At 39.3% G+C, this 25,532-nt stretch overlaps 1 protein-coding gene across 1 annotated transcript in view; it reads left to right on the plus strand.

The window, feature by feature from the left end:
• sox6 (SRY-box transcription factor 6) overlaps positions 1-25,532 on the plus strand; it is a 77,381-nt gene that overhangs the window by 28,998 nt on the left and 22,851 nt on the right. Inside the window, exons 5-9 of the mRNA NM_001164868.1 lie at positions 11,955-11,986; positions 13,802-13,965; positions 17,557-17,640; positions 22,259-22,307; positions 25,419-25,461. Coding sequence (NP_001158340.1) covers positions 11,955-11,986; positions 13,802-13,965; positions 17,557-17,640; positions 22,259-22,307; positions 25,419-25,461 — 372 coding nt within the window. The remainder of the gene's footprint in view (positions 1-11,954; positions 11,987-13,801; positions 13,966-17,556; positions 17,641-22,258; positions 22,308-25,418; positions 25,462-25,532) is intronic.

A 25,532-nucleotide genomic window follows, 5' to 3' on the forward strand; every position in this document is an offset into this window, starting at 1 on the left:
TGCTAGTTCTGAGCAATTGTTTTTTTTGAGTTTTTATGTGAGCCATTATATTTTATTTTGATTACGTTGACCAAAAAACTAAAAAAAACTAGTGTATTAAGTGGAAAAGACTCATTTTAGACAATGAATGTCAGTCTAACTTGTCAACATTTATTGAATTTTAAAATACCATCATTTAGAATCTAACCAATAATTACAGCAAAACTATAGTTTTTTTTTTAATCTTGAGGCAAGTTTTCTATTATCAAAACTATGAAGCAAACTGATTTAGACTTTTAAAAATAATTTCCTTATTACTTAATGAGACAAAAAAAATCTGGACTGTTCTGATTTTATGAAAGGCTAAGAGTTAAAATAAGTTAAAGCAACTTCAAACCTGGTCAAACATCTTGAAATCTAAAACAAGGTTCTAAATCTTTGCAAGTATCAAATATTATGCAGTACAGTTATGGTAAATTAAAGCACTTTATGCTCAAAATGTGCTTATAAAATTACACATCTTTTAAAAAGAGTTCAGCAAATTAGTTTTACATGTTTTGATGCCATATAATAATGCATCGAGTTGTTTGATCGGTTATATTGACTAACAAATTTAAAGATATGCGGGAATAAAACATGATATTTTATAAACTGACTCAGAATATATAAAAAAAAATAATGACATTAGAGTTTCAGCACAGATCAGGCCAGTGAGCCATATTGTACAAATCAGCAAATTAACACAGGCCATGAAGTGTGTTAATGTCTGGGAAGAAATAAGGACACAACTATCCACGCCGACGACACTTTTATTATCGCCAGCCATCTTAATGGGCATGAATCAATTATTAGCTGGGAGTTCACTCAGAGTTTTCTCAGCGCACTCTCAGACCTTGCCATGGTAAATGAAGAGATACACCATATACCCCAGAGCAATACATTTGGTCATAGTACACTAATAATACATTAACGGTATTGATTTCTTTTTTCAATCAATGATGCTCATCTTCAAACTACGCCCTGGTCTGTAGGCTTTGCAGAGATTGCAGCATGAATGAGCAGGGATATAAAATATTAGATCTCATTTTAAGATGGAAGAATATTATTAAAATGGAGGAGCGAGCTGGGAGGGATAGAGGGAGAGCCTGCTGAGAGCTAGAATGTCATCAAGCCATCAAGACACAACGCAGTAATTAACTGTTGACACTCGTGAGGAAACCAGCACAAATTAATCTTGACACATTTGCAGATGGCAGATATCTTACAGTGAACACTTTGTAATTATATTTTAAAAATGAAAATTAAATGACACTTAAAACTTGGTTGTCATGCTCAATGAAGTGGGCCTGTAGAAGGAGACAGAGAAACATTGTGGTGTGCCTGCATGTCACTCAAGGCTCTTGGTAGCGTCTGTCACTCACATTCTGCCTGTGCCAGTGATATCCTTCATAACCGCAAGTGTCTGTCCTGTAAATCATTGATTCTTCTTCACCACAAACTCTGCCTGGGGGGGGTCTTCAGCACATCTTTTTTATTCTTTTGAAGAAAGAAAAAAACTTACAGTTGTTTGATGTCAAAACAAATAAAATTCCACTCAACTAATTAGTTCTTTTTTACCCCTTTACATTGTCTGTCTAATCTATTCAATATTACAGTAAAAATGGCAACAAAAAGTGTAGAAATAAAGTTTTTGACCTTCTCACCTTTTTCTTTACATCTGCTTTGGATGCCCTTTAAGTTATTTGCTTTTTTCTCCCAACCAGATTGCAAGACAACAGCAGCAGCTCCTGCAGCAGCAGCATAAAATCAACCTCCTCCAGCAGCAGATCCAGGTCAGTGTTTGTGATCCTGTTGGCCACGTAACCCAGGGGGATGTCATTCCTGCTTCTTTATCCAGCTATATTTCAATTATGCTTCTGTCTCTCCGATGTAATTAACACACAACTGCTCCCACCATGAGTCCACTGGGGCTATAGTGGATCAATAATATCAGACATGAAATTAAATATATTTTCTAATTTTCCTAATATTCTTTCTTTTATCTTTATGTCTGTAATTTCTGTGTTACACAAACATCTATCTTTCTCATCATATCGTAATTGCCTGTTGGTAATCGTGGGGGTTTTAAAATCTGGAGGCGAATAATTAGCACATCTTAATGAATAAAAAAGGGGTAAAAGTAACAGCTAATGAGTCCTGTTGATGGAGGGGAGCCTGGAGGTGGGGGACATGAAAGAGGCTGATAAATGCCTCTGAAATTAGTTGGTCTCTGAAGGGCAGCGCAATCTGCCTTCACACAAGAGCGGATGACACTTACATTGTCATCATGCTATGTGCATGTTTTTTTAATTCCCTGTAATCCTTCCTGCTAAACCTGTTGCAAATCTTTCTGGATTTTATTTTTTTCTGTTGTACTTTCATAGAAACAGAGCTACACAAGTGGTGCCATGGTTGGTGTGTGAGTGGTTTGGAACTCAGACCACCCAGGCAACACATGCTGGCTGTGTTTAGAGGGCACAGGGTAATCCTGGTTTGGTCACCGACAGTGGTCAAGGCTATGGACCTGACTGCCTTTGTGCTTGGTCTGCCTGGTATCATGTACATCCTTCTCCTTTGACAGTACTGAGAGCTATCTCTTTGCTTTTTTTCTTTTCGTCAAATATTTAATTCTAACAGACTGTACATTCAGCAACCCTTGTGCAAATCTTTGGTGGGAATTTGCCATATAAAATTTGTCCTCTTCAACCCAAGCGACAACTTTTGCTGTGTTTGAGAAAGCAGTGTTTTCTCCTATTTCGATCATCGTGTCACCACAAAAAAGTTTAGTGCATCTCCTTTTTAGAGATAGAGACATCTGTTTGAACAGCAGTTTGTTTAATAGTCAGATTTAAATTGAGGGCATCAATACCCCCCCCCCCCCCCCCCAAGGGAAATACTATTTCAGCAATCTCTTGAGAAGCAACAAGGCCTTGACCTTTCACTTCAACAGTGGATCGCTTATTAGAAAAATGATTTCCACTCTCATAAAGACAAGCAGGGAGCGTGTCGCTCCTTGTGAAAAACACTTTAGGATGAAGTACCTTATACATTACGGAGGGGCTGCTAGCACTCCTATCACAGAGAGCCCTTTACTTACGTTCATGGAGCATGAGGGCATAGTCTTTAAAATCTCCCTTTTAAGGACTCTTGATTTGATCGCAAATTTATAGACAAATGATACCTGAAAACTTTCTTTGATGCAGTTTTGAAGCAAAGTGGAACAGCAAATATTAGAACATGTCTATTAAAAATCAAGTTCAAACACTTGACATCTAAGCAGAGTCCTATCTGCCAAAGACCAGAAATTTAGCTTTTCTTGGACACAAATTGATGTTTCATGATGTTTCATTAAAAAGTCAAATTAAATAAAGATTCACATCTGTCCATTGTTCACAAATGTTCACCAGCTATGCTTGACACCCCAGCCAGCAAGGCCAAGTGGGGCCCATATGGTTTAAAAGTGGGCAGAAAATATGGCCCCAAGTGGGTTTGCCTGCAGTTTCCTTGGTGGGCCCACCTCGGTTTGCCCACGTTGGCTTAAGTGGGCACTCAGTGGGCAGGCCTGATATGCTAGCCAGCTGACCTGAGTCTACCCGTTGTCCACCGGGCAACATTAAATCTTAGGTTGCATTAAAACTTAGGTTGCTGGATTGAGGGTAGCTTTCCACCAGGCGGCTGGCTAGCATAGTGAGCCATCCCACTGACATAGCTCACTATGCTAGCCGATTTAAGCCAATGTGAGAAAACACAGGTGGGGCCATCACGGAAACCAATTCGAGGCCCACATTTTCTGCCCACTTATAAATTACATGGGGCCCACTTGGTCTTAGTAGCTGGGACAGTGGGTCTAAGAAAAAATATAAACGTTGATCTCCATCCAAGTAAATTCAGATACCCAGAGTTCCGATGGCCACTCTTCTGATGTATTAGGTGGAGTACATGGAAGTGTTGCAAGTTAAAGAAGCATTTTTGCCATCCTGTTTTCATTACTGCAGCCTCTTCAAAGTGCCCCAGCCTTCTTAATATATAACAGCTTTGACTTAATTAGTTCTGTAAACAAGCTTCCAGCCAGTATGTCACAGACTTAGCAAAGTGATAAGCAGTGTTCAGGGATTGAGTTACTCTGCTGTTAGCATGCAGAGCACTAAACTTTATAGGAGACCCTACTGCCATCAAAGTCCTTCTGTTTTTGCTTTAGGGAAAAATCCAAGAGAGCCTGTTGCTAAGGTCTCGTATTGATGATGTGAGTGATCACATAGTGACTTTGTAAACAGTCCAAACAATAAAACCATGGGGACTGCAACCAGAGACTGTTGTTGGCACGCTATGTGTGTACTTTCAAGAGGTTTTTTTTTTTTTTTTTTTTGCAAGAAGGTTCAGGATTTTGTAGTTATATAGGGTTAGTGGCTTGAGGGTTAGCATTAAATCAAGTTTCCTGTTTGAATAGCCTTGTCTCTTTATCCTTTCTCATCATGCCTACAAGTGAGGGAGAGGGATTTAGTCTTTGTCCCTCAGGATTACAATGTCACTTGTTTTAAGATGGCAGATTGATGTGTTGGAGGCTTATCAAAAGTTAAAGCTCTGGGCTTTGTGTGTTTTTCCCTCTGGGTCTTTGTATTTCTCACATCCATCCTTCGTTGTTGAAATCAACTTGGCATTCAATTCAATCCCAGGATTAGATTAACTGATTTGGTTGAAAATTTCAAACACCCCATAGAATCTTTTAAGGCACATGTGACGATTTAACATATATATTAGCTGAGAACTACTTTGTCAATTAAGTCGCAGTACTAATCTCTCCTTCTGCGGTTGTGCTAGTAGGTGGAGACCTGAGGCTGAGGCTGAGGTTGTGTGTCAGTGTCAGGAATTGTATCATAAAATGTGAGGCTCTCAGACTTTAACTGGGTGATCACCCTTCGTAAGAATAAGCCCAATCCAGTTGTTCCAAGAGAAAACTGCAATACAAACCTTTTACTGGCATGCACGAGCACACACATAGCAGAGAAGAGTGTGCACGAGTGTGTAGGAACACAGGGACACTCTGAAACAAATATCAAGAGAATAAACAGTGGCCAAAAGGTCAGGGTGAACTTTATCTTCACAAACAGGAGAAAGCAGAGCCTCGCAAATGAAACACTTTTCCATCCAGACAGTTTTGTTAAATTTTTAAGCCATTAAATCTCACTACTTTTTGACATTTGTTAATTTTTCTACAGATTACAGCATTCTGTGTTTTAACCTGGAGGTACATTGTAAAAAGAAAAATCTGTGCTTAATTCCAATTTATGTTGAGACCATTGTGAGTAGTTCTTTTTTTTTTAATCTTCACTTGATTTTTAAATCCCTAATGATCTGTTCATCAAGCAGGACGAAGTGAGATTATCACCCATTTTCCTCCTCCTTCTCCTTGCCTGGCATGAAACTACACACACACACAATCTGTGTCTGCACATCCTACCTTTAACCTTGTGCCCACAAAGATACACAACCCAGCATGCATCTCTCTTTTTTAAAAAGGGAAAGCAGAGATTAGAAGAGAGCAGGCCGGTATATTGTTGTCCACCACACACTTCAAAGTCTCAAAGGCTTTCTCACATGTCTTTAATGGTGTAGAGAAACAGCAGGAGGTCACGCCGACGTTTAATGCTAAAGGTCCAGAGATGGAAAAGATGAAATTAAATTACTCCAGCATTTACAAACAATTTATAGAGCAAACAATCCAGCGGTAGAGTTAAAGTCACACATTTAAAAATGAAGCTGAGCACAGAAGTAACATAGATAAAGCTAAGATGTTATAAATAAATGTTGTAAAACTCTAAAACCGAAGGCTTCTTTACATTAATGCTTTTTTTTTTCAAAATATGTTTGAAACATCACTTTTTAACAACACAAAAGGCAAAGAGCTTTTTTTTTTTGGCATAACATCTGTTTTAAGTTAAACTTGACCAGAAGCCATTATCTTGGTATTTTCCAGATATTCCTTAAAATCCAGATGCTGCCTTTGCTGAGCCACCAAAAGGCATTTCACATTCTTGTTGTTAAACTCTTCCACAGTGATTCACATGTAACTTGAAGGGGTTGGGGGTCAGGGTCATGGCACAGTTATAACACAAATCATCATGCCAGTGTAAAGTCGATGCCACTGTTTTGGCTCTTTCCCACAAATGTTCGGCCTGCTTCTGGTGTTCCCATCCTCATGAGCTAAACACGGGTTTTTCCTACATAAGGAGAATTAAATATATTCATTTAGATTTGTTCTTTGACCCGACCTCCCAGCATGCGGACAAACAAATCTGTCAAAATGGTACTTGGTTCATAAGATAAATAGCCTTTTAGGATTGCTTTTTATAGTGTTTGCTGGTCTCATTCTTGAAATAAAATATGCATGTTATTTTATCCAGTAATTAAGTATTTCTATTCTGTTTGGTTATCAGTTTAGAAAAGCAAAGACTCCAAAAATAAGCGATTATGGTAAATATTTTACATCAATCAGAATGTGTTTTTAAATAAACAAAGTCGTATGGTAATTACATAAAGATAGAAGCGCTAATTTGTGTATTCTCAATTGCTCTTATTGTCTCCTCAACACACATTATTTTCTCTGTGTGAGCTCTTGTTATTGCACTAGCAAAAAAAAAAAAACAGAAAGAAAGAAAAAACACCGGAATAGACATTGTTAAAGGGAATGTGTAAGTCCCCCAATTAGCACAGCCAGGCTGGAACTGTTAACATGATAATAAGGGAATAATAGAGCAGGGAAATGATAATGTGTAAGTGTGTGTGCTTTACGTGCGCTGCGTGCGCAGTGTGTGGATTTTAATGCTGCCAGTTCCTTCCCCTGTGTTTGCTGAGGAGCACTGTTACCCTGCTAGTAGGATTATGGGGCGGCATTAACAGCGTAGTCAGACAGGCTTGGCTTTCACCCAGGGAGGCTCAGTCCAGCATGTTCATCCTCCATTTAAGGCGACTGTTAGCTGATGAAGATCTGCACATGCAAGACTGAAGATAAAAGAAAGCCATAGCCTGACTCGTTAGCCCCTGTGATTTAATATATTGACACTCGGATACAAATAATTCCATTTAGTGGACTCTGTCAGTGGGGCTGGAGGGATCAATTTAATTAGTTATGAAATGTGACTCCTTGTCAGGAAGCAGAGGAAACGCTGACGTTAAACAAAGTCCTGTCGAAGTTAAACAATAAAGCCATCATGGCCCTGTTAAAGCTTAATGATGCACAAAAAGGTGTGAGAGGTTAAAACTGCTGAGAATGGTTTGCAAAGTAATCAGAACATTAATATATAATGACATTTGCTGATGAAAGAACAAAGTAAAGCTTCAGGCGAGATGAAGCATTTGCTGCAAGCTTACAGTAGTTTTAACCAGGGACGCAGTTTTGTAATTGTCGTAAATTACACTATGAAGCCATGCATTTGTGCCATTTGTCCTTTGTTTTTAAACACCTGAGTGGTGTAGGCAGAATTAATTAGATGGCTGAGGAGTTTCTAAAGCAGCCTTGAGAATAGTTAATTGATCACACAAATCTTTAGCTGTCATATGTGACAACACAAGACAGAACGTCACCATCACCACAGTGATTTTGCACATTAAAACAGATACACGCTTAAACAGTAGTGCAAAATATGGCAACAACTATTCTTAACAAAAACTGTGAATGGGGTTCTGTGCCATTTCATTCTGATCATGTAATACTGCACCTGTTTGGAGCTCCTTCAACCTTTCCTGGATGGAGGGAAAACAGTTACACTCATTGTGACAGCCCTTCACCTCCTCCAACTCTGCTAAGGAAAAATATCAATTGAGGGAGAACACATTCGCCAGTGTGCTGTTGCTTTCGCTCCTCCACAGCGTAGACTGTGTTTTCTCTGCTAATGTTGTGCAAACTGTTTTGTCATTCCATGAGCTTTGCACGGCCGACATCCTCAGCAGCGGGCGCACTTACAGGGAGAAGGAGCTGCATTAATAGACTCAACTGTGTACGGGGGGAGCAAGAAAGGGGTGCATGTTTTTTTAGGGCCGGGGTGGCAAAGCAAAGCATTGAGCTTGCGGCAAATGCAAAAAAGGAGCTTTTTGTTTTTGCAGGGAGAGAGGAGTCCAAGCATTCCCCAGGAGAACACAATCAATGAGCTGTTCTGTTAGACGTACTATTCTGCACAATACATTATTAGTTTTTGGGAGTTAATTGTCTTTAACTAACTTTTTAAAATTTTCTTGCATGTGTTTTTGGGAAATATTTAAATATTTCTTCACTTGTTTTCATTTCTTTTTTTTCTTTTTCTTTTTTTAACTTGTCCTGTCCAACAGCTGGGCAGGCAGATGAGAGCTGACGGCCTCTTGTGTTGGACATATTTTACTTTAACAAGAGGGGTTATTAATCTTCAGACAAACCAAAGGTATGTCTGAATAAACCCCTTTTGTAATTGAGTCCAAACTTTATTAATTTCAATCATGTTTGAAAATCTTTAGTGATGGACCGGACGGAAAAGGAAAGAAGGGAAGACTTGTTTTCATTTCTGCTGTCAGTCACTGGGGTGATGTTTGATCGTTTTTGACAGTTTGTTAATTCATAATAAAGGTGTCTCTCTTTATAGGTGTGTTCATTCCTGAACAACAAAATAGACATAGATGTGAATATCATGGCATAGCACTTAAATATATAAATGCATCAATTTCTTTTTTATTTTTCAACACAGAGACACCTTACTTGGGGGATTTGGGAAAGTTTTTTATTTCATTATTCACATTTAGGACTGTTAGTTCTTTGTTTTTATTTTTTTCCCTAATTGGGTTTTTGCTGCCATCTATGTTTTAGATGCCTTTCTCCCCCCACATCTATGCATTAATAATTTCCTTTTTTTTTCTTTTTCTTTTTTTAGCTCAAAAAACATAAAAGCAGTGCAGACTGATAAAAAGCCAAAGATTTGATCAGGAAAAATGGCTTTTGTTCTTCCCCTGAAACTTTTAAGTATTTTTGCCTTTCCAGTTCCCATCTTAGATAAGCATGGATGTGTTTCACTCAAATGTTTCGTTAACCCTTGTGCTATCTTAGATGACCCCACCCTTCCATTGACGTGTTCTCCCTACCATGACAAAGGTGGATAAAGGTGGAAAGATTTCATGTAATCCATGGACACCAGTGAAGATCACAAATCATTGAAGAAAAAAGGTTCAGAGCACTGTCTAGCCCTTGTGCTATCCTAGGCACTTTACTATTGGGATTTGGGTCATCTAGACCCCACTAGACAGTGCGCTGAACCTTTTTTCTTCTCAATGATTTGTGATCTTCACTGGTGTCTATGGATTACATGAAATCCTCTCCACCTTTATCTTCCTTTGTCATGGAAGGGAGAACACGTCAAAGTAAGGGTGGGGTCATAGGATAGCACAAGGGCTAGTGGGTCTAGATGACCCAACTCCCAACGTTAAAGTGCCTAGGATAGCACAAGGGTTACATGAAAACTCAAAACCCATGCAAGGGGGTGCGCTTTAAACCGTCCTAGACTATTTTCAGATCGAATAAATAATCTTATCGTTTGATACCCTTTATTTACAGACAATTGCTTCTCTGGTCAAATTTTGTCATCCTGTTCAGTGTACAGCAGGAACTGCCCAGAAGCAAAGCAGGAATGTTTTCTCTAAATAGTGCTGATTGTTTGTAGGAGAAAAAAAATCCAGAAGTAACAGCGTTTTCAGCAGTTTTGCTTCCACTGAATGATTTTCCTCCTAGTTTTGCTCCGGTGCAGCGTGCACCCAGCGGGCTTTGTACACAGTAGCGAGTGTTAAACATATCCTGCTGTCTAGTGCCAGTTTTACTGTGTGCGCTGCTGTTGGATAGCAGCCAGAGTTGCCAGTAAGCTCAAGATTACTTTCACTGTAAGTGGATCACAAAAAAGGTGACTCGTACTTGTGGCAGTTTTCTCCACAGATTCCAAAGCCAAGCAGTAAGGAATCAAAGTGTAACCATCAGTTTGTACTAAAGCAGCTAGATTTCATCCTGCTTGAATGTAATTTCTGAATGGAGATGATTTGAGACAAAAGTCTGAGGGCAATAGATCTATATAGGTGTGAAGCTCATTCTTATTAAGCGTATTGGTACATGTAACTTTAAGTGGCTTTTGTTATTAATTTTTATGCAATTTCTTCCACAAATAATACAGTTGAAAGAAAAGTGATCAGAATCAGCTGCAGGTTTTTCCATAAATTGATGCCATGTAGTTGATGGATCTGACTTTATGTTTTACAGGTTTGCTCAAAGGAATTTACATCATGACAGTGAAGCGACATGAGATGTGTCAAAAGGTGTCAAGTAGCAATAAGCACGAACTAAAGAGCCTAAACTGTCAGAGGTCATTTTAGGCTAATATTCATGGACCATGCTGAAAACATGATATAGAGCTGTCTTGCCTTTTTCCACCATTCGTATTTCAATCTCGTCAATATTAACTGTTTTTTTTATACGCCACATTGTAATCCACAATAAGTAGTGAACCTTAAGAGTGAATCAGGGCATAAATGTGTCAAAGGGTTCAGAGGGAAAGGCAGAGGGGGTCCTAAGGCCTCTTGGGTGCTTTGAAGAGGCCGTAACAGACAGTGAGGGGCATGGGTGTTGACAGGGTTCCAAGTGAGCACTGTAGTGCTGTACATCTCCATTTGCACTCAGCCTTTTCTCATCTGTTTGAGCTCACGATGTAGGTGAAGGATTTGTTGGCCAAAAAGGAGCAAATCAGAAAATGGCACAAATACTTTCACGACATTGCTAAAAATGCATTTTATTTAATAAGTAAAAAAAAAAAGGAATCTGTTGTCTTTTAAACGCAAGGAAGGTTGCATCAGTATAAATGAAAGATTGGAGTGAATGCATCAAAGAAATTGTCTAATGAATGATTCAGTTTAGTATTGGGAGGAATTTAGTTTGTGTAGCTGTTTGTGTGTTCTACTCATGAATGTGGGCATTACATATGATGTTGGAGAAATAAGGGGAGCTCTTTCAAGTCAAAGCCTGTCTCCTTAACACCTTGTGTATTTACACATCAGACATGTGAGCTGTGGGGCTCACCTTGTGCAGTCAGACAGACTACTTTTGTCCATCATGAGTCTAAGTCATCGCTTTCTTCATCTGATAAAAAACACATTTGAGTTCAGTTTGATCAACCAGCCCTTGAAGTAATATTCCAGCAGGAAAGTGTGACTGGCCCACATTCTGTCAAAAATAAAAGTAATGCTTTTTCATTTTATTTTATTACAATAACATTTTGAAAAAGTATTTGATCATATTTGCAACAACTGTGATTTGTGTCTATTTATCAGACTTCACCTTGTGAGTGAAACACATTACTTGCTGGCCTGCTACAGACTTCATCAGGTCATCTGAATTGATGATACAAGTAGCGTGGCGGCTGAGTTCCCGGAGAAACCTCTGTTGGAGCACATGCTGGCACTGATGAGGGCCTCAGCCAAGTCTAACTGATCACTACAGATGCTCCTCTTCAAGTATTCCGAGTCAGATCCTTAGTGTCGGGTCTTGAGGGACAAACAATAGCACCTGTTCCTCATAAGATGGCCCATTCATGTATCTTTAATGAAGCCTGGGGGCAGATGGTGTGAAATGACATTATCCAGTACTTAGCAGTGCTAAGACAAAGAGAGAGTAGAACTAGCACAATAATGCTGCTGTATATATGAAGAAGGGGGACGCTGCCCAAGTGCCCCCCTCACATCTGCTCCACTTCATCCTCAGACTCCTCAAGATCATCTTGGCAATAGAAATATCCTGGGCATGCGGCCCATACACAGATGAACTTGAGGGAAACTCTTAAAGGTGGGGGGCTGGGTTTGTGGTAACAGAAGAGCGAATGCCACACATCTGTATGCTCCTTTCTTTCTCTATTGGTTTTGGAAATTATATCTATATAGTCCAGAAAATATACAAAGTCAGTATTTGCAGCTTAAAATAAACTTTTGTTCCTTTTTTTACATTTTAAATGTGACCCGTTCAGACTATTCTTATTTATCTAGCTTTTAGTAGGCCTTTTTGCCTTGCCACCAAACGTCATCACAATTGTATATCTATCTGACTAATTCCAATAATAGTGCATTAAAGTTGAATAAGTTGCATTAAGAATTAACTTTTGGACATGTAATGTGTACAGTCAGAAAAATAAGAGCAAATCGTCCTATAAAAAAATATGCAAACTTTGTTTATGTAGCGTGTGTGAAAAACTATCATTTGTCTTTAAATAGTTACTTTTGAGTTTGCATTTTAATCCATAAAATAAATAATCTGCCATGTTACACATTTTTCCAAACTTTAACGGACATGAACTTGAAGGAATGCTTTCTGTCTTATAACTGCCGTGCATTCAGCAACAAACCCCATCTGTTTTAACAGTCCAAAAATGTAGACAGAGAAAAGCAGTGTTCCCCTGTGTCCAACCCCCAACTACCCCGCCTGTCACTGGCCTTACCTCATGTTGTGACATTAATTATTGTGTTTTTCCATATGTTCCATACATACCAGGCCAAGCTCCATCTTTTATCCGTTCAGCCTGGAAAGTTGGAACACAAATCCATAAAGTGATGTTTATGTCACAGCCACCTCGGCCATTTTTTTTCTTTGGCAACAGCATATTTTACAAAACTCCTTTAAAGAATTACATACTTTTCTATTCCCGTGCCTTGCACCTTCTACACTTCCACTTCTGAAAAGCTCAGTAGACATAAAAATGGTTTTATTTATTAAGTTTTCAGTTTAGCTTTGCAGCTCTGCACAAATCAATAAAGTTGTCTAAAGTGGATGTAGCGTGCTAGCTGTGAGAGAAACTAGGTGCAACGGCTCTTCAGGGGAGAGCAACACAGGCTGAAAAAGTGAAGATCACAGCAGACCTCAGCCAGAACATGGGACAGGTTGATTTCATGCCCCAATGCAGCGCCAGTAATTGCACCCAGACCTCCAGACCTGTTTTATTGCGAGTTGATTTTAAGAGGGATAAATGGAGAAACATTCTGTAAAGTGTTTATTTTGGGGGATGACCTTTATTAACCCATTTTCCAGGCAGGTTCCCCTGAGGTGATCTGGCCTGGTGCTAGATTAACCCTCGGAACCCCAAGGTAGCTCAGCTGTTCCCTCTCATGCAGTCTCAGGAAGCTGACAGTGACAGAAAAGTTGGACTTGCAACATGTGTGCAAACCACTCTGAAAACACACCCAGCCACTCTAAAATCCAGAATGTACAAAATGTATGTTTATGTTTTCTACAGAAATTGACAAAATACATTAGAAGTTACTGAGAAGAATGGACAGAGGATGACAGTAAAATAACGTTTTTTTTAAGTTTTTTTTTAGGTAAGGACAATGGGTTTCTTCTTGTCATCCAGCTTTTGCAACCTATATACACCTTATTATATATGTGGGTCTGTGCAAATGCAGACACCCATTAATCAGTTCTGCATGTTTGTCAGTGTTGTTGCTGACATGCTGGATCAACTATAACTATCAGCCTCACATCTAAATGTACAGCACTCAAGGGTAAAGAGGTGCTTTCTGTCCTGTATGTTGCCTCATAGAAAGTGATGCTGGAGCAGAGTGAATATGCAGAGTCTTTGATGTACCAAGGTGAAATTGTGCTTTGGATTAAGAGCCAGCACAGCTCGAGCAGGTATTGTGCGAGCACACGAGACCTGTCGTTGCTGCAGAGCCCCCTGTCAGCACGTGTTAGGAGAAGCTGTGATCTGTCCTTACCCATCGAAGGCTCTGTTTCTGTGTCTATGCTTAGGCCTCTCTCTGATCTTTGCTCTCTATCTGTTCAGCAGGTCCAGGGTCACATGCCTCCATTGATGATCCCCATTTTTCCACACGACCAACGCACTCTGGCAGCAGCAGCTGCCGCCCAGCAAGGCTTTCTTTTCCCTCCAGGGATGTCTTATAAACCAGGTATGAATTCAGTCATTCAGCCATATTTTTAATCTTATTTTAATTCTTGTGTCTATTAAAAACAATAGCATTCTCGGTAGGTTCTCCACCATAAATAAAATATGAAAAAGACATTTAGTTGCCTCAAAGGTTGGTCCTTAAACTAAACTTGGTGTTAAATTGAAGGATTGAAACACATTCTACTCCATGTGGAACAGAAGATATGGGCACAAAAAAGAGGATTGCAAACATTGTTCTCAACTAGCACGCAGCTTTTAGAGGAGAGGAATCGCTGTAGTTGTTTTTAAAGTATGCACTGTTGATAACACAACATTCCACTAATTCTATGGAGCCTAAAATGAAACTCTTTTAAAAAAAAAAGATATTTAAAGAGCAAAAGGAAGTCATAGTTTAGTTAGGTTTGGATTATGCAAGAACTGCCTCTCTTGGATGTGTAGCTTTTTTTTGCATGTAACAACATGCCTCTTTTTCTTCTTTTGTCTTTAAAATTGAAAAATAAAAACATTTCACACAATGAACAGAAAATAAATAAATAAAAAAGAACAAAAAAATGTGAAATTGATTGTTTTTGCCATCTGCCAAAACTGTACCTATATATCTATATGAAAAAAAAAATGTCAAGAGTGGCATCACATCATTTTGTCCATGCAAAATATATCAAAGAAAGATGCTCCACATAAAAAAAAAAACTACTAAACCTATTGTTTAGCAGACCCATCATTTAATTTATTTCTTAATAATGTATCCACCTTTTACACGTGAAAAGACTGATGTCTGATTTCTGAGGGAGCTGAAAAAGAAAACTTCTGTCTGGGATGTAAAAATAGATCAAGAAAAACAGAAAAATGAAATAAAACCATAAAGCAGGTGAATGCCAGAAAGAAAAAAAAACCCTGCCAGAAGTCAGCAAGTTTACATCAGAACATTAAAAGGTGTGGTAGAGCAGTTAATGAATTAACTATACAACGACAGGACAAAAAAGAAAGTCAGCTATTTTGGAACTATGGAGCCATGACAGCTTAAACAAAGTGCCTGAGGGGGAGCCTGTCACGACCGTGCTTTTTTGCAGTAGGTTTGACACGGAAAATGTTTTAGTTCAAATAACAAGAGCTATTATGGAATCATGGTCAGGGGTCACAATGTGTATGATTCCTGCATAATTCATGAGTTCATGAAGAAATAGTAAAAAGGGTTTGAAAATGACTTCTGTAGTCGGGAGAGGTGTTTTCAAAGCCTTCATTATTTCTACACAATATACCCACAGAGTACAATGTTATCATCACCACCTGCAGGGTATACAGGATGCTGCTGGATCCTTTCTCCATGAAGTGAGTGACCAAGCATTCACTTCCAAGACTAAGAAACACTAATCTGATGTTATCATTATGAGATAGCTCACAGGGGCCGCTGCTCATGACCCTCAACCCCGCAGTGCTCTCATGGCAACGTAGCCATTCTAGCCCCATAATGGCAAGCCATCACCCCATCCACTGGCTGTGCTCAATGTACTGGTTTTACATGGTAGACAAGCACAGCTATAGAAACTCCAACTCATCATTTAAACAAATAGATACAAGCTGGACTTCTTTAGTATATTCAAACCATTTTATACAGACACGGCTGCATTTTTTCTGGGCTACCTCTAATGGAGCTGAAGAATGACCCCGACGTCTACCAGTCCCTCTCATGCACATCCTGCTGACAGTTAATAGTTTTCCTGTGCCATTCGGTTTTACTACATGCTGCATTTAAATTGTTTCTTGAGACTGTTGCATTATATTGAAGTTACACAAGTTGGGTGGATTGGTAGGAGACTTTACCACCAAATGAGGTAAATCACAAAATTTTGGACATTTTTCTTTAGCATTTACTTTATTTAACAGTACTTTAAAATGCATTTATTTAAAATACCTTGTAAAGATCATTGTTACTCAAGCCTTGTTTTTCCAATCAAATTTGGAAAAAATATGTGTACAACAGTGAAAATAATTACTTGTGTTTGAAGGGTTTATGTCACATATTTCATTCATCCTCATGTGATCTGCACTAAGAAAGGTCTCAGCACCACCTGTCAACCTTCAGCAGATCTATGACTTATATTTCATGACACCAAATGAACTTGAAAATATAGTCATGGCGTCAACTGCACTGCTTTCTCCGATAACATTTACAGTCCAGATTCTGAGCAAGCAAACATTCATGGCTCTGTTTTAAGACCGAAAAAAAAATGTTTTAAATGCAATTTCTCTTATGGTTAAGTGACACCATCAGGGCTCTGAGCCCATTTTTCTGGAGTCCAGTGCCTTCAGACAGACTGTGTGCACCCATAACCCAGACCTCGGAGTGGCAGACCCCCAGCAATCATAGAGCAACACATGACCCTCCCCAGGTTTCACATGACATTTAAAGACATACAGCCATCCATCAGCCCCAAATCTTACATCACTGACAGCGCAGAGCAAATGAGACAGAGAAAGCAATACCAAAACTAAGAGGTGTAGAAATAACCATCGTGTGCTCCTAGAACATCCAACCAAGCACCATTTGAAACCACTTTTGCTGTGTGTTTTTATTTGCTACTAAATGGGGATTGAATTTCATGGCCTGTATCACATTGTGCTGTGCTGTACAAGATTGTAGAGTGAGTAGAGTGGATGGGGGCAAAGTGAAAGAGAAGGTACATACATTTACCTTGTCTGTTGCTTAATGGCTCCATATGTTTGTGAGGAGAAGTGACAGGATGAAGTGGGGTCTGAGCGAAGGCCAACACCCCTCCCACCTCCCACCCCTGTCCAACTGTGCGCGCCCCACATCCCCTCCTCCCAACTCATGCATCAAACCAGCCTCCCCCCTGTACTAGCGCTGTGCCATCTCAACACACTAGGTTGACTGTGTAAAAGCCTCTGCACTCTCATGGACATCACTCATCCTGCAGCCGTTTTTATATCTTTGTCTGGCAAACGTGCTGATGGCAGGGCAACGGTAATGAATAGGGGGGGGGTTTGGAAACTTGCTCCTCCTTGCGTGATCACAGTGATAAGTGAGATAAGGACGTTTATTTGCCCTTGTTATTGTGACTGCACACTTGTTTTAACTAGTTTGAATACAAGTGCTTTCACTGTGCTGCCAAAAGTTGCATTCCGAAACAATGTGTTAAACAATGGCCAGACAAGTCTGTAGCTGCACGAACTGCCAGAAAGAACATACTTTCCATTTTTACAAACTCACTGAATAAATATGAGGGAAGATGCAATCAAAAGACACACCCAAATAAATAAGCCTTTATGGAACCCCTGACTTTTTTGCCATGTTGTGGTGTGATGGGATTTTCCAGGATGAATAGCGTGCAGGTGGGGTAAACAAGCAACAGTGTAAACCGTTCCTAGGTAATCCCACTTCAGGCATACCACCTTAGTCTTTTGTTAATGCAGATGCATGGGCTTGAAGCCCAGAGCTCGGTGCAATGTGGCACATTGCTGTGGCATAAACAGCAGAGGACCCACAATCCCTGTTGGCACTTGTCTGGTCGCTGTGAGCTGGCTCATTGTCTGAACCTATATGCATTGTTGTCTTTCTCTCTCGCTCTGACAGGTGATAACTACCCGGTGCAGTTCATTCCATCCACAATGGCAGCTGCAGCAGCGTCAGGACTCAGCCCCCTCCAGCTTCAGGTATGTGAAGTTCTATGATAAAGAATGTGAAGGAAAGCTCAGGGCAGAAAGGGTGGCTAAGCAGCTGTACGCTAAGTAATGAGCTGCACACTTAATAATCCTGGATGCCTCTGGCTCACAAATGCTTATCACCTTACATATGTAATTTATCCCTATTTTATAGAAGATTTATCCCCTGTGGTTCTGCAAAACATTAGAGTTAGGAAGATAATAGTTATTAGAGGGAAAGAGAATCGCTCTAGTTGCTTTAATAGCCAGCAAGTGAATTTATCAAGGGACTTGCAAAGTCTGCTTCCGATTGCAAAACCACTACATTGTTTATTTAACTTTAGTGGAAAACAGTTGAGATGAAAGAATAGTTTAAGGCTTTGCTCCTTTTCTCTGTTGGGATCATGTTATACAATCTCAAACAAAGCTGAACAGAAGTTGTGTGTCACCAAAAAAACAAAAAGATCCAGCCCCTTCAGGCTGCTCCAGGAATTTTCTCACACAGCATTTACAGAGCTGAACCCAAGTCAATGCGTAACCTGGGGCCATACTATCTAATGAAGACAGTTATCTCTCATTTATCCTGCTTATTGTCAATAATACAAATACTGTAATTCTTTGATTTATTTTTTTATTTGCATTTATTAAATAAAAACATAATAAATAGTAAAAGAATAACTTGCCTGTTTCACAAATGTTAGTAATTTTAGGTTTTACAGGAGTGTGAAGATAGAAATCAGCTTAATTAACAAAAGAAGTGCTTGAATAGTTAAAGAGCCTCTTTTTTAGCACATGGTTAAAGGGCCACTTCTGCTTTATCAACAAATGCAACTTGTGATGCTTAGAAGCCGACAGAAGCTTCACCAGATTGCTTAAGAAAGCCTAACAGTAACTGCAAATCTGAGCATGCTGATGTACGTGGCAGTTGTCTTTTTACTGTCGGCGTTAACCAGCTTTGGCAAGTTTCAACAATGCATGAAGCTGTCTCTGAAGTGCCTGTCACAAGATACAAGGTACAACTGTTTCAGTTTGAAGGGGGGTAATGTGAAATATATCAAGACGTTTTGTAAATGTGCTCCTGGAGCAAATTTGTTGCAACTAAAGTTCCTTGGAAGGGAGTGCCAGTTAGGATAGACATGCTCAGGCTATTTATAGAGCTCCATGAGGTCACATGGGACAGCCATATATCGGATGGTAGGGTTGAGATGAAGGAATGGATCTAGAGCCATTAATTTTGATTATGTATATAACCCTGGGAACTGGGAAGAACAGCGCCCCCAAGACCATGACTTAGATGACCTTTACTCAACAAAGTAAACAAAAAGAAGACCATTTTTTATTAATTGAAGTCTGTCAGCCTGTCACATAATTTGCCTGCTATTTACCCTGCATAGTGATCACTCTTCCCTAAAACAGTCAAACATGCCCTTTTCCAAAATGTTTGGATCAAAAGACCATTGAACAGGTGCCACTTCCTTTATAAAGCACTTGGAGGATAATTAAAAACATAATATCAGTTCTTAGATAAAGCATACATGTAAATCAGTTAACATACTGCTGTTATATACTGCTTATTATGGTTCTATGAAGTGTTGAGTTTCCAATCCATTATCGGTGTTACAAACACTTGAGTCTCTAAACACAATCCCACATAAAAAAATTGGTATAAACCTGTGAAAGATCCACTCCAATGAAAATTGTGTTTTTAGTGTTTTAAACATGTTCTTGTAGCATTTTCTCAAGATGGAGGACACATATAAGAAAATTCAGATTAAAATTACATTTCTCAGAATTTCTTAGTATGTTCTATAGTATATTTCTGAGTATACTCAAACTGTGTTGAATTAGTAGCAGACAAAAAATTGAGTTTAACAAAGCTTGTAGTTGTTCTGTAGATTCCTACAATTGGCAGGCTACAATTGAGCAAGCTCCCTGCTCTGCTCCCTTCCAGACAAATACCTTAGATCCATGTACGTCTTTGTTTTTTCCCGTCTGAGCTGGACATCTGGCTCATGCTGTATGTCTGAATAGCTCTAATATTGCTCGCCATTTTTGTTGCACCGCTAATGTTAGGTTGGGGGTGTGAGGGGCTGTCAGCTAGCGGGAGGGAGTGTAAACAAATGGATGATGAAAAGTGAAGGGGGGCTTACTCCATACAAACTATCCTGCCCACAACTCGGAGGCAAATTTCTAATGAACTACTGGTGCTCTGCAAAAACTGTCCTAGAAAATGAAATTGAAATTTTGGCTAAAAACCTGATAATCATAATTAATAGACCAGATCAATATATGATTGGAGTAGGTATTTAAGATCTGTCTTTTGTTATTTCATGACATGGTAAAATGTTCTCCTGCTGGACTGCGAGTGACCCATAAAAAATTACCTTACTAGTACAATTAATTTTTTCCCACAGCAATGCAGGGCTAATATGATCAGCTGGTTAGGAGGCCACACCAAGTCTTAAAAACTGTCACACATCACCTTCAAGATCTTTTCTGTCATAGTCATATTCGTTGCCCCTTGCAAAATGAAGAAACCCCAGTAGGTAACAAAGGCTTAAAGCCAATGGATGTAAATGAATCTTCCAGGATGCATTTGAGTGCAGGGAGGCTGTAATTTGCCTGTCAATACAGGGTGGTAACATCACTCTGGTGGCTGACAGTCTGCAAGTGGCTGTCACCAGGCATTGCTGTACCAAAGGGCAATTTTACCCAATGTTATCCTGACAGATTGGCTCTGGTCTGCAACTCACAGGAGAGGAGGTGGGTAAACTACCCCAGCGCAACATGCCCCTCTTCATTAATGCCCACACAGAGCTTGGATGAGCCCAGGACCAGCAGGAAACAATGGCTCCATCCCTGCCTGTCCTTCATTGATTACAACTGACATGTCTCACCTAACATAGGAAATTGTACTCAGATTGTACCCCAATCTGTCAGGATATCCAATATATTAAATTGAGAAAGGAGACAAGAAGGGATTTTCTCTAATTCCACAAAAGAATTTTCTATCAGGGAGGGCATTTAATTTGCTGCTTGTACACTATTTCTAACATCAATTGCCCAGTGGAAAAAAAAAACAATTTACTTAAGACAGAATGTAAAGTTAATATGTCACCTGGCATTTTAAGAGAACAAATGAACAGCAGGGACAGACCTAGAAAAGTCTTATTTTATATCATTGGGGGCACACTTTGGAGTTTAAAGCTTTAAAAAGAAGATAATATTGGACAAAAAAAGAACATCTGGGTTCCTAGTGTGTAGCATCACTCTTGGTCTAAATAAATAGAAATCCAGCCTCTGCATTCACTCAGGAAACACACAGTTTTCCTTTTCTCACTCCCTGTTTTTGTAACTTGTTTTTTTCCATTTCTAATTCACATCTTAAACCACTTGTGCTTTATTTAAGGTCCCACCCTGATCATCTTGTAATAAAATTTTAATGTTAATTGTTTTTATTTATGTCATCCATCATGAGAAAAATCCAAGTAGAACATATTAAAAACACAAAAAACACCATTTTCGTCTGAGTGGGACTTTAAGAAATGTCTGTCGATTACTCCAATCTTTTCCTTTTGTCATTCTCCTGATCTGTCTTGCCCTTTTTTCAGACCCATGACATCCTTTTACCCCTACAGTACGCTAAATTGACCTCCTTTAGATGAGACATAGTTGCACGCTTACATTTCGTCGCATTTGCTATGGCATCTTTCTAGAACCATGATAGACCTGAGCCCATCCACAGCTCGCGCAACCCCTGTAAAGATGAAAAGCAGCCCATATGGTTAAACAACAACCACGTTTCAGGCAGACAGACAGATCTGAAGGAGTACTCACTGGCTCAGACGACTGCGGTGATAAGAAAGAGTGCTACACAGTGAGGGACAAACAGGAAGAAAGTGGGAGAGCAGCAAACCGCACATTATCTTTTGTTTAGATGTAAATGCCTGTGTTGTACAGATGTGAAGAAATAGCTTCTATCATTAACAAGTGAAGCACTTTTGACTTTGAAAAAGAGGAAGAGAGGAGGAGGAGAGCAAAGAGAGGCATGCTGTAGAGAGCAGCTGTTTCTGTGTTTATGAGCAAAGGAGCTCGGTCTTTGAAGGTAACCAAGAGCAGTGCAGCAATGCTAGAGTGTGCGGAAGGCTGGCTAATAGGACGGCTAGGTGAGCAGCTGGATAGAGGCAGTGGTGAACAGAGGGACAGATGGACAGATAGAGCTGATAATGCAGCAGGCAGCAATGAATGAGAGGGCAGGCTCCAGGGGCCACGGGCCGGGAGTGCGCACACTTACACAAGACAGAGTTGGATTATGTGTGTGTATGTGTAAAACAGAGAGAGAAGGGCATAAATATATACTTCCAAAGGCTGTAAGATGGACAAACTGAGAAAAGCCAAGATGAGGGAGGAGGGTCAGAGAGGCGCAGGTTGGGTGCCAGCAGATGAAACAGATGTTGAGCCATACTGGAAAGCATCGGCACAGTGCACCAGAATGCCTTCCCCCAGTCTTGACATCTGGGCCTAGGCTGGGTCAGCCTGCATGGTCGCCCTGGGCAATGAGCCTGTACAAGCCTTGTGGCAAACGGGGCTGGCGCTGTGCTGCCTTTTAAATGGTGGGGTGCAGTGAAGCAAAGTTAATGCCCTCATATCCAGTCCAGTGCTTTGTGCCCAGGCCACTCAGAGGTGAATGAGACATTGATGTGCAAACAAACAGACAGATCAAAACACAAGACTTTGAAATAAATATACTTAACCTCACATTAACAACCTTTTTAATGACTAAATTGTTTTGAATTTTGTCTGACTTTTTTCTTTTTTTTTTTGGCTTATGAACACATTTCCCTTAAAATAAACAACATGCTTAATTGCGCCACACATTGTTATTTTTATTTTATTAAAAAGATATACAAATAATGCCCATCTTAAATGCGTACCATGCGTGCGAGATTTCCAACTTTATCAGTAGTGTGTGTTAAACCCAGTTCAACATTGCAGGCAGAACCCCTCCTTTTAACCTCTGTTGCCTCCAGAGGGCTTGTTTTTAATTACCAGAGGCTAATAGGCTGACCTTGGGTGCTTTCAACTCACTTTGAATCTATGTGTGCTGAGATCGACTCTGCTCTGTGGGGTATCACAGAACGATGGGGTCAAAGCTTATGCCTTAGATACTGCTTTTGTCTAAACATGGTTTAAATAATGATAAATGGCGCCGTTTGCACAATAGAGATGTCATCCTTGCATATTTTTCCACACCTAGACTTTAAGTAACAGATCTATAAGTGAAAGACACTACATAAAAAATAGTGTAAAACAAAACTGGAGTAAAAAAGAGAAAGGTGGAGGGAGTTTTAATATTATGTCAATTTTTCAGTTTTATCCCTCAGAACCTCCCAGCCTGAGCTTTGACATTCAGCTTGACCCTCATCATTATGGTGAACTTCTGTCTGCCCTCACCTGCCAAATTGACATAAAGTATGAGTTGGTGAATTGCACAGAGTAGATCTGGTAGACACAGACCTCTGGAACTCAGAAAAGTGTGTTTTTTAAAAAAAAAAAACTTTTTTGAGTTCTGACACCAGATCCATTTATTAAAAATATCTCACTTGTAACTTGCACATCCCTCATCTTTCCTATCCATCACACCTTCATCAATTACTGGGCAGCAAAGCTAGGCACTATAATTTAAAATAGAAATTAAGCAGCGAATGGGAAAAAAAAGACAAAATAATTATATGTCTGTAAAAAAGACAAAAATATATTAGCTGTTTGAATCACTGGTGTTTTAGGTTTGTGTTACCAGTATTTAAAATCCAGCAAATGCAGCACCAAGGCAAAACTGAGAGGAGACGAACAAAAGATAATTCCACCTTGATTTGTGATGTTGCAGTAACTGCACTGCAAATCTCAACCACTCACTGGATTATGTGTTTTTCAGACTGGAGGCTTCAATCAAACTGTCAAGGCTCTTTTATGTTTGAGATTTAAGGTGCCAGTCACTTCAGAAGCCCAGACACCCAAATAATCGCTCGCAAGTGTAGAATAATATATGTGCTTTTCATAATCTGCCTTTTTTTTAATTGGGTGAGGATTATCCAGTTTGAGCTACAGAAGTATCACAATATGTGCACAAGTAGATAATGTAAACAAGACGATTTTGGGTGATCTCGGATATTCAACAAGTGAAGCAACAGGTAAATGTCAACAGTCTAGCAACAATGATGAAAAATGTAAGCCTACTACTTGTAGAGGGGTTTTGTGTGTCTGCATACTTGATTGTAGATAGTAGTAGTTGGAGAAGCTGCCAAAAATGGTGCTGGAGTTGACAACAGCTCACTTAGTGTATGACATAAATGTTTGACGCTCAGTAAAGTATGTTTTTCTGTTGGAAGATGACATGTTAATTACAAAGACTGCAGCTGATAGCAGAGCACTTTTAGGGCTTGTCTTCTTAAACAAATGCTTTTATATTCAAAGGCAATGACTGAAAACAGCTTGCTTTGTATGTGGTAATGGCTAAATCTGTACATTTATCTGTATGTCTAAGGTTATGTTTTTAGTTTGAATACGGGCTTTATTCTCGTGAAATGCAGATTTATTCCACATTCAAATTGTTTTGAAAAAAATGTGACAACAATATCTAAACTGCATGTTTACATCTAACTTAAAATGATAGTTGTTCTAAGATTGCACTGCTCACAGAAACACAAATTAGGAGAAATAAATAAGTCTTATTTCATCAGGAGCAGAAATGAAAATAAAATCAAAGATAACAACAGGCAAATAAGTTACCCCATTAAAAAAGAAATCATCAAAATAAGTTCTTCGTTTTTTTTTTTAAATGACTTTTAATGTTGTTTTTTTTATATCTGTTTTTTTTTAATTGCACATTTTAGTGTAAGAGGAGAGTTTCTGTTATTATGTTTTTTTTCTTCACTATTTCTGACAAAAAAAATGTTAAAAAAATATCTAATTCCAAAATATGTTTAATTTATTTGAGCAAATTAGGTGTATGATGAATTTTAAAGGTAATAATATTAGTAATTGTACAATGCTGTTTTAAACTGCCAGATTTCCTGCATTGGCTTTGATAGGCTCTTTTTGTTTTTGTTATTGTCCTGGAATTGCACAATCCACTGTAATCTTTTGTCATTTTAACTACTGCTACGCTTTAAGTAAAAGCCACCAGTCTCTGAAACCATTTTTCAGTTTTTTATGCTTCAACATAAGGTTACATCAGCCTCTCTCTCTTGATTGTATTTATTGTTGTATGAGTTTTAAGGGTGACTGTTGCTTCTCACCCCAGGGCACTGACCCGCTAATCAGTGTTGGCATCCTGACAGTGTGCAATTTGAGGAAAAGTCTAATTATGTTCTTTTTCCGGGACAATAAAATTCTTCCCACTCAAGGTCAATGGTTTGCCCATCAGTAGGCCTGTTAGCTAACATCTGTCCAGCAGACATACTAAGACCTCTTGTAGCTCCAAGTGATAGTTGTTGGACCAGTTTGTTTTTTTTCCCCCTTTTGTCACTTTTCTTTAACTCACAAATACATTTTCTCCTGGCCTTAAATAGGTTTAGGTCAGGTGAGAGGAAAATAAAGTTAGGTCTGCTCCAGTGTCTAGTCTGGTCTCAGACAAAAGAGCATTTGTGAGGGAGATGGAGGCAGTGCTATCATTTTGGGAACATAATCAGTCTGTCATTTCCGTTGCCCATGCGCTGTTGTTATCCCGAGGTCCCCTGGAAGAATGGACCTTTTGTACTGCCGCTTATGTGGCAGCGATAACATTTCTTACGGAAGCACATACGCATTTGTGTCTGCAGATGTGTGCATGGATAAAAAGGGATTTTTTTTTTTTTTTGGCTTTAGGCTTCATTTAAAGCACCAAAGGTGAAGACATTAAAGTTTGTT

This window comes from Oryzias latipes, chromosome 3, assembly GCF_053564925.1.
Source record: "Oryzias latipes strain Hd-rR chromosome 3, Olatipes_Hd-rR_3.1".
NCBI lineage: Eukaryota > Metazoa > Chordata > Actinopteri > Beloniformes > Adrianichthyidae > Oryzias > Oryzias latipes.